This window comes from Electrophorus electricus, chromosome 1 (assembly GCF_041902795.1).
Source record: "Electrophorus electricus isolate QZ-2024a chromosome 1, ASM4190279v1, whole genome shotgun sequence".
NCBI classification, from domain to species: domain Eukaryota; kingdom Metazoa; phylum Chordata; class Actinopteri; order Gymnotiformes; family Gymnotidae; genus Electrophorus; species Electrophorus electricus.
In genome coordinates this window covers 28,784,704-28,794,652 of record NC_137497.1, presented here as the reverse complement: position 1 = coordinate 28,794,652, position 9,949 = coordinate 28,784,704, and the positions used below count along the sequence as shown (strand labels likewise).

Here is a 9,949-nt window from a genome sequence, read left to right as displayed (position 1 = left end):
AGAAATATATTTAGAGATGGTCCCCTGCACTTTAGTTTCACTCTGATACACTTTTAGTATTTACACACATTGCTAAAGACCTTCATTTATCTGAGACAGGAGTGTTAGATTAGGGATGGAACTGAATTCTGCAGAATAGTACCAGTCTCTACTGCTACATGACAGAAGCAAAGTTTCTTCAATCTTCATCAACAGTTTTGTCTGCTGCCATCAGGACAGTTACTTTTCCTAGGAGAGCCAAACCAAACATATTTGAGATCATTTGTTCCATCAGTCATTGGAATTTTAAACAAACTGTTGGTCCATTTGCTAAGGACTTAAATACTGTTTTTACATCCCTCTGTGATTTCATCTTCTATAGGCCTATATGTAATGCTCATCTACATTTTATGGATTTTTGTTGACTACAAACCAAATGGCCCTTCAGCGACACTTTAGACTGACTATATATCTATTGCAAAAAAAAAAAACGAAAATTAGGTTTTACACATATTTACACATTTATTTAATCAGTAATAATTACAGTTTGCTTATTCTGCTTGGCTCTTTTCCTAGTTAAAGAGAGAGAGAACTATTAGATCAAATGTGTAGTTATATAGCTGACCTCAGCAGAAATACATAGATCCCCCTTGTTTAAAATGACTTAGAACAATGCCAGCCTATAAGGCCATAAATGGAAACATTTCTAATTTTAGACAGAAACCAGGATCTATATTCTTCCATGCCCCCAATTTGAGGATCACTTTAACTTGCTACTCACAAGTACTGTTTTGACAAAACTTCATTAGCTGGCTATAACAGGATAGAGAAGTGAAGGTATTTGAAGTCTGGGACTAAATCCATTAACTCCCTGTGAACTGGACATGCCATTCTCTGGTCAGCATGTAGACTTTTACCAATAAATAAACCAGGATATATGCCCAGGCATGGAGTTACTCATCCCATCAACTCATATGGCATGTTCTATAATTTCAACAGTAGCCATGACAGCGTAGTGTGTGTTTGCGCATTCACTCCGACAGCAGTGTGGACTGCAGAGGCTTGAGTGTCCTTCGGCTGAAACTCTTCCTCCTCCCCCTCTCCCAGTCCAGAATATTTGAAGGCCTCCTCTTCCCTGAAGGGGTGTGACACAGCAGGTCATCCAGGCTCTGTGGTGTCACCTGACCTGTCTGCTGCAGCTGCCTCAGCACCTGCTCCACTTGTACCTCCCAGGGCCCGTCAGCACTTATCTCCATCAAAGCATCCACCTGAGCAGAGTGAAGGAGAGAAGCGGCTGAGAATTCCTTATTTAAATAGGGAAAGGATGACATAAGTAACCATGACAACAGCAAAAATCTATCTTCAATCCAGACAGATGTGTATCTGGATTGTAGAATTTAGGTTGTCGCAGATTGTACATAAACAGACACTAGTTTCACTGCATTGTGTTGGTACTAGATCCTGGGAACTCACCACATCCTGGGAGAATTCTGGCTTCTTTATAAAGACGGGAGTCTTGGGAAGGAGGGCCTCATTAAAGGCCGAAAGGACATCTTTAATTGATCCTTCCATAACTAATATTAGCACCTAGATACACACAAAAGCAAACAACTTTCCTCAGAGCAACTGTCTTAATTTCATACGCCCTCTCTCGCTCTCACACACACACACACAGAGTAAACTTACTCTCAAATTTTGACAAAGCCTGCTGTCTGTGTTCATGATCTGGGAGTAGATACCCTGTGCCCGCTCAAGATCATTCTGCAACATATGCAAGCAGGAAAAAACAACATGAGAAGTGCAGGTCCACCAGTTTATACTTCACAGAATCAGAGGCAGAGTCTGAAGCATCATTTAAAATAATAACAAAAGTGATGGCTCAGTTTTTAAAGGTACTTGATTAGTAATCTGAAGGTTGCCCGTTCAAACCCCATCACTGCCAATTTGCCACTGTTGAGCCCATGAAATGGCCCTTAACCCTCAATTGCTCAAATTGTATTCAGGCTTATTTGTTAGTTGCTTTGGATATAACTGTCAGCTAAATGCCGTAAACATAAAACAAAAACCTTGACATTTCTTTATTATAAATTAGTGGTCATGGCAAACTTTTAAATGTGGTTTTAATTAACCTCTATGTGGTTTTCATTTGCTTTGCGAATGCATTCATATTAATTATATATTTTCAAATCATGGATGTCACAAAAGTCTGTGTACCTGTATATTCAATATTTACCTTGGCTATGCTATGCTATGTACTCACAGACTGTTTCATTTTGTAAAACATGTCATGTTTTAATGATTTAAAACAAAAAAATAGCTTAGTGTGCTCCAGGAATACAGATGAAATACATCACATTTTTCATACACGTTATATGGTACATATGTAGAACTGTGACAGTTTTTCAGTAAAAATTTTCATTAAACAAATTTGGAACGTAATAAAGATTAAGAAACCAAGACAAGAAAAGCAGTGGCAAAGATGTTGTTAAAGCTGGGGATTTGTATGCAGCAGTCTAAGATCTGTAAGAAGGGCACATTATGATTTTACAGCCAATTCCAAATGGCATCAAAGACTTACCTGTTTGAGGGCAAGGGCAACTCCAAAACAATAAGCATGTCTGGGGATGAGGGTGCCTTTGATCTGGCCTTCCTCCATGAGTGCCAGAAAAATACGGAATGACTTAGGGGTGTTCTACCAGGTACAAAGAGTTCATAGATTAGGTGATACTATAGTCTGAAGCAGGGTTGTTCTATACATACCACTACATTTTCATCTGTGCTGTATTTTTCAAAATAGGCTTTATAAATTATATTATTAAAGTACAAATCAATGTCAACATTTGTACGTGTCCCAAAATTGCAACCCATCAGATGGTGATCCGGAACAATGTAAATCTCTCAAACGGACATACTAGTTTGTAGCAGGTAGCAAAGGCCAGCATGAAGGTGTCCTTGTTGAAACAGACACCTTGGGTTTTCATCTCCCTCACCACCTCCAGCGCACCTGTGACAACACAAGCCCATCAGAACCCTCCTTGCACTACTGTAACCATGGCAACAGACTTTCTTGGCAGGAGCAGGGAGCAGGAAAGGGATTTGATTGGCTTTCAAAACAACAATACAAACGCAAATTTACAAAATGCCAACTGGACAAAGCAAGCAAATAAATTCTAGGTGGCTTACTATTTCAAATATGTAGTACATTAAAAAAAAAGTATTAAAGAACAAACAGGCACAACACAAATGTTAATCTCAATTTTGACATGAATATATTTTATAAAAATGATGTATTTCATAATAATATATTTAAATGCATCTATAGACTTTCTAAACATAAGATTATTTCTTACCCTCATAGCATCCTTTGGTGAAAAGAATATCTATTCCAATATTAAAGGATGTACAGTCTGAAAAGAGTCCTTTTAATGTCTTAGGAAGAAGTGGGGGAAAAAAGAACATTACCATACTTATAGAGCTCCGTCTGCTGGCCAATTCTATATTAATATATAACTGGCCTTGATGTGCAACTGGGATTTTTCTCACAAGATTTCATGAGATTTTGTGAATTAGATAATAGCATAAATTACAGGATAAACCATTTAGTTTAACACCATGCAGAAGAAACCAGAGCAACATGCAAAATACAAAGGCCAATATGGAAGAATCAATATAATATGGAGTCTAACTGGAGTCCACTTAAAAGTGATGAGTCATTGTCTTCATGTATTAGTACCCGATCAGTCAGTGTAGAAAGTGCCATATCCTCCAAACCCAGCTCATAGCAAAGCCTCATAAACAATGGTCCAAACTTGAACTCTCCAAATGCCACATTACAATTCTCCTCATGGTACCTGCACAGAAAAAACAACTTTGAATACCCAAAACCTTCATGTAGTATATGAAGGACTATAAAAGTAATCTACATTGTGACCCTAGATTTAGCAAGTGCAGGCTTACATAAAGCAATAGTATGTGCTCCCAAGACCACCTGAAGGCAAACAGCAGGTGAGGGACAAAAAAAAGCTTTGAAGATACTCTGGAGCACTGTTATGTACATCATTAAGAGAAAAGTGCATGACATCATCTACAGCCTACCAAAATTTGGGCTTACATTAAACATAGATGAGCAAAGAGAAGATGCTTTGTCAGAGAGGCCACCAGGAGTTCAATAGCAACCCCAAAAAACCTATAGGATTTTACAGCCAACATGGAAAACCATGTACATCCCACAACAGTGTCAAAGATATTGATACTGTTGATACTTTGCTGCATCTAGCCTGCATAGGAGGGTGGCAAAAAGAAAAAGCCATTTCTTTAAAAGGTCTATCTGAAGTTTGGACAGTAGAAGTAATTGGGCTCAGATGAAAATGTAGCCCTTATATTCTAAAAAGAGCTGACAAATGTCATATCTAATGAGAAAAAGGTACGGTTGAACATATACAGAGTTTCTCCTGACTTTTTAACTTTACACTCATCAAGGTTCTTTTTTTCTCTTAGCAGACTTTTAAAAGAATTTGTTCTCATCATAGTTTAAGAAATGCCCCAGTTAGAAACTTGTCCATTCATGTATGTAACTTCAAAATAAAACCATCCTCAAACAGGGGGAAAAAAAACCCTGATTTTATGGTAGATATTTGGTCAGATGAAATCACAATGAAATGCATAAATAGTGAATGCGCAGATATATTCTACAGATATACTCTAGGAAAACAGACATGTAACTTTCATCTACTGCTAATAATGTTGGCCCATTTTCCTTCTATTAAGGATGTTAATTATATCCTTGAAATTGTTTGTAGAGGTTTTTGCTTTTTGTAATGATCAAAGAGAAAGAGTGGTATAAAAACAGCTGTGATCTTCAAAAAAAAAAAATCATCTTATTGTTCAATCCACATGATCACTATCATGGATCTTATCGTGGAGGTGAAAAGAACTGACCTTCACCTACCTGTAGATAGCTTTTCTGGCAGTAACCATGTCCTCGGCTGACTGGCAAAGATGCAGAAGCAGCTTCAGTTCAGCCTTCAGGATAAACTCATTCTTTTCCATCTTCTTATTTAATGCATCAAAATAATCACCTATCAGTATCAGGAAGACAAATTTGAAGAGTTGAGAAAGTCTGTAGATATAAATGTTTGATATTATATATGAATATAGTTAGTGAGCCAAACATTAGCATGAGGGTGTCTACTAAATAAAGATCTGGTTAAGACAGAAATCCAACTTAATTCACTCAGATTAGTTATTCACCAACTTTTTGAGCCAGACACTTGAAGGGCCATAGCAAGCTTCCTCTGCTGAAAATCGTGTAGCTTCACCACTTCCTCTGAAAGGAGACAGCGCTTAGCTGAAACAATAAAAAGGTGTCAACAATAATGCAATGCTTTGGGGGTATTCCACAAAAATCTTATGCGAAACAAACAAACAAACAACAACAAAAAAACTCAAGCCAAAAGACACAACTGTCCAATAAGATGAGAAATAGTGTACATTCCTCATTTTATGGCTTAAGCTATTCCGCTAGCTAGCAATCCTGTGCTGCAGAACACTAGTTTGAAACGTGTATAAAGGGAGCTGGGTAACTTAGTTGACCCTAGCTAGCTAACTCTGTCTACCATCTTATTAGCTATACTATCGAAATCGTTAGGCTTGGCAGCGACTTCTAACTAAGGGTAACGTATAGCTACTATAGATTGGTCTCTTAAGGATCAGACAACATATTTTGTAGTTAACTAACCTAGTTAACGTTAGACATTCATGAACTCGAGCTGGCGCACTTGTGCACCAGCTATAGAGCCATGTGTACAGCACATCACATTTGCTGTATTCTTCTGGCCACTAACTCTGAGTTATTTAAAGTCAAACATAAACCAACTAACATAGACAAATACCAAAAACACACCTCCAATTCTGCACTTAAAAGAGTCAGACTGGACTGCCGCACAAAGTACTGCCAACCTTGAAGCATGAGCATGATGAACTACAAATCGGGTGCAGTAACTCAGTCCTTGCAGCGCCATATTGTCCCCTAACTGTACCAAAGGCTATCGTAGAGCAGACCATAATATAACATATTTATAGACTTATCTGAATATGTAAAACAATACATACATGTTGCGTAAATATAAAGACAATTATCACAATAGTCTGCAGTGACTCAACAAAGCTTCGTCAAACACTGGGAGGGATAATATTTTGTAAAAACAAGCATCCCCCCGTTTTTTACTGCAACTTAAACTCTTCCAAGATGGCCCGCTTTATGGCAACAGTCTATTTACAGTGTACCAAAATAACTTTCTAGCTTGCAGTCGACAGAACCAGTTCTGTATACATTTCATGAAGTTACCGAGTATTGTGCTGGTATGATATTTAACATCAGTTTTGCAAGCAATGTAAACGCGTGCTGTGTTTAAATTTCGTGCAATTTTAACCAACAGAGGGTGCTACTGTATTGAAAAATGGACTTACTGGCGAGTCATTGTAGGCCAATTTTGCTTTGTTTAGATAAGGGAATCTGTTTGTAATTGTACTTTTTTCTGTTGGATCTAGAGCTCAGATGACAACAGTAGCTACTGTTGTCTTATGGCAATACGACAAATATCGGAATGTTAAGCATACATCCTATTCCTTAGGTATTTGGGCAACGTTCACACAGCAGAAAAAATGGGACCAGATCCTATTTAGTTGGGCTGTTCAACAATATCTATTTAATGTGACCTATAGGCTGTCTGACATTAGTATGGTCTCGCGCTTAAACTGATCCGCATGCACAAAATAACAATGCTTCACGTGACACTCTCAAGTTTAGGTAATCTATAAAAATGGATTCGTCAGTGATTAAATAGCCACTTTTACCTGATGTGTGAACGCATAGTCCAAGACTTTAGTAACAAAACAAAAAAAACAAACAAACAAAAACCCGCACACATTCGTAGCATATGTCATATGTTAATATATCATAAAGAAAATACACTTTAAATAAATACATTGGACATGCATACATCAAACTGGACATGCTGTCTTTTTCATTTTAAGGACTTCTTTCTAAGGAAATCCCCATTTATCCATTGACCCTGCAACATTCAAGCACATGAATGATCAATTTGATCAGTTTGAATGATCAATTAAACAAACAAATAAAGAACTGTCAGCGATATTTCAGTCTCACCTACACCTGGACAGACAGACAATCTAATGTACCTGAAAGAAGCCCTATTATGTCATTTTGACCTTCTCTGAAGTTAATGATTTTTATCCTGAGAATTACTCACTTCTTGTCATCTACGTGGGAAAACTATAAATATTTGTATTTTGGCAGTTTAGAATCCAGCCTGCGGTTTGCTGAAGCCTGGCATAAATGTTTTTTTTTTTTTATATTTCAGATTTTCTTTCAAATGAAGTTCAGGAAGCTCTTAACTGTGGGATACACCTTTACCAACTGTACACAGTAGAAAGTGTAACTAAGTCTTTGTTAATATTGAAGAATCTACTCTATTAATCTATTATTAATTCTACACATCCACAGAGATGGTAACTTTATTAACATGTTAAGAGGGAACTGTGTGGGCTCTACTTGCACCTAAAACATAAATTTGAATACAAATAGTAGATGTTCCTGCAGGAAGTAACAATACATACTAAACTCCCAGTCTCATGTAAAAATGTAAGCTCAATAGTGCTAGACATGAATCAAATCTCACTTTGAAATAGAATTAAGTCAGAGACTGATCTGTTACCTCAAAGCGGAGTTCTCGAAGACTTATCAAGTGTTTATGGATCATTATAACAAAATCTGCAAAATTCAAAAATCATTTAATGCTATGGTACTGAGATTCCTACTGAGAACTACAAAGGTAAGATGTGCTATTAAACTTAATCAATTTATCAAACTTAAATAAACACAAAAGAATAATTCCTTAACCCAAATAGAGGTTACAACAAAAATGTAATAGCTGGTTTTTTTTTGGGGGGGGGGGGGTTTGTGGAGACAAAACCTTGTGACAGCCCTTCCCCCACACAGTGTAGGATAATCAATAAGGGACTGCATCATTCCACAGTCCTTTATTCATCTGCAGCTTCAAAGTGCGTTTCTAATGTTCCCATGTGTGTGTACTGAGGGGTAGAAAATAAAAAGCACACATATACCACATGTTTACACTACAATATTTAAAACATATGCTTGTTTATTGCTGCATTATGGGGAGTAATGTGTTATTTTATTGTGGTAAATTTAGTTGCTTTGTAAGAACTAACATTATAGGATACAAAAGCATTGAGACTGAATGTAAAATTGTATCCATTTAATGTCCAACAGCTATAATTTTGGTCTTTCCTGTCTGGTTGTTTAAATAAAAGGCTTACACCAGTAAAATTCTCCCAACAATATAACACCATTTTTCATTGTCCTCATCAAAAACAAGTGCTAAGGCCCAGCATTGGAAAAAGTCACACAGTGTTTAATGTGCCCGCTTACATTTCCTGCTTAAACTGTATCAAACATACTTGCCTTAGCACTGTTGTATAACTGGCTCCGGGGATTGAGTTTGTGGTTGCGGTCAAAGGCTTCGTTCCTCAGATAACAACTGTTCAGCTGCTGCTTTATGTATGCAGTTTCCTTGCCATGCAAATTACAGGACAGGCCAACAGAATATATACTACAAACCCGAGTCAATAGAGGCAGTAAATTAAAAAATAGAGGAAAAAAAAGAAATTTTCATGAAGATGCCAAAAATGCAGTATAATTGATTTTGGATGCATGAATTTTGGAGCTTTGAGTATGGCAGCCTTAATATTTAGAGAGAATATGATGCATTATTTTTAACACTTTTAACCCAGCAGTAGGCCTATACAGTATATTAAAAATAGCTTGTGTTTTTGTATGCATCTTTGTGTAAACCCTTCACCACATGGGCATGTAATTAGATATTTGACAAAGAGTAATGAGGACTAATAAGAAACATACTTTATGGTTATTAGAGGCATGAAGAGACATGTATGCAATGTATCTCCCTGATTTCACAAGCATATTCTAATATCATTGAAACAATGGGGGCTTGAAGATGCTTTATCATCCAAAACCAGTTCAATGACAGTGTGTGGGTAAATGATTTAAGTGTCTAAAATTAAACAATGAATTACTAAGAAACTGCAACTAGTCCTCTGGCTTCTGGAAAGCTGACAAAAGGCACACGAAGCTCGAGTCAAAAGTTAATTCTTTTTGTTCTCTGTTGCAAAACTTAGGACATTTAATGAAGAATTATAAGCACTTTAAATCGTTTTAGATGTATGTATTTTCCAAACATGGTTTTGCACTTTATTAGACTTTAAAGTTATAAAGTTTGTACACAATTGGTAGGTCTGGTCTCAATGATTTGTTTTCTACAAGTTATCTAGATAATGCTATTATATATATATATATATATATATATACTGATCAAAGCTCACAGGAAGCCTCCTCCACTCTGAAAGTGTGATGGAACACACACTGTATTATATTATTGTTATAATTCTGTACTGCAATACTCATTGTTGTCAAAATAGAACTGATCTATCGTCAGTTTAGACCAAGTATTCCCATGGACTTCCTCTGATTTGTGCATTGCCATAAAAGTAACTGCAGACAGCGACCCAGACTTCTCACATTGAACTCCTGACAAGGTTATTTTCTAAGCCGCTTGCAGCAAGAGTTGTCCACTTGGATTTATCACTGATCTGTACAGAGGTAGCTCAGTGGTTAAGGTAGTTAACTTGTAATCAGAAGGTTGCTGGGTCAAGCTCCCCCCCCCCCCCCCCCCACCAAGTTGCTGCTGTTGGGCCCCTGAGCAAGGCCCTTAACCCTCAATTGTTTAAGTTGTACTCAGTCATAATAGTAACTTTGCTTTGGATAAAAGTGTCAGCTAAATGATAGGAAAATTATGTTATTTCTGGTGGGGAAAATGCCTGCAGTTCCTAGGTCATAATTAGTTAATGT

At 37.0% G+C, this 9,949-nt stretch overlaps 1 protein-coding gene across 3 annotated transcripts; it reads right to left on the bottom strand.

Annotated features, from left to right (window-relative positions):
- Positions 1–476: 476 nt before the first annotated feature.
- On the bottom strand, positions 477–6,039 carry ptcd2 (pentatricopeptide repeat domain 2). 3 transcript variants are annotated; one of them, XM_027007923.3, is made up of 10 exons: positions 5,882–6,039; positions 5,234–5,326; positions 4,928–5,057; positions 3,713–3,830; positions 3,330–3,408; positions 2,892–2,983; positions 2,558–2,671; positions 1,666–1,740; positions 1,453–1,566; positions 477–1,247 (listed from the first exon to the last, which is right to left on the bottom strand). In XM_027007923.3, exons 1-10 carry the CDS (start codon positions 5,997–5,999, stop codon positions 1,011–1,013), a joined length of 1,170 nt encoding a protein of 389 aa, XP_026863724.2. In that variant the 5' UTR covers positions 6,000–6,039; the 3' UTR covers positions 477–1,010. The 3 variants fall into 3 exon arrangements, with proteins under 3 accessions (XP_026863724.2, XP_035381754.1, XP_081570265.1); XM_035525861.2 differs by having other exon boundaries at positions 5,938–6,038; XM_081714139.1 differs by having other exon boundaries at positions 5,230–5,326; positions 5,882–5,899.
- Positions 6,040–9,949: the final 3,910 nt, after the last annotated feature.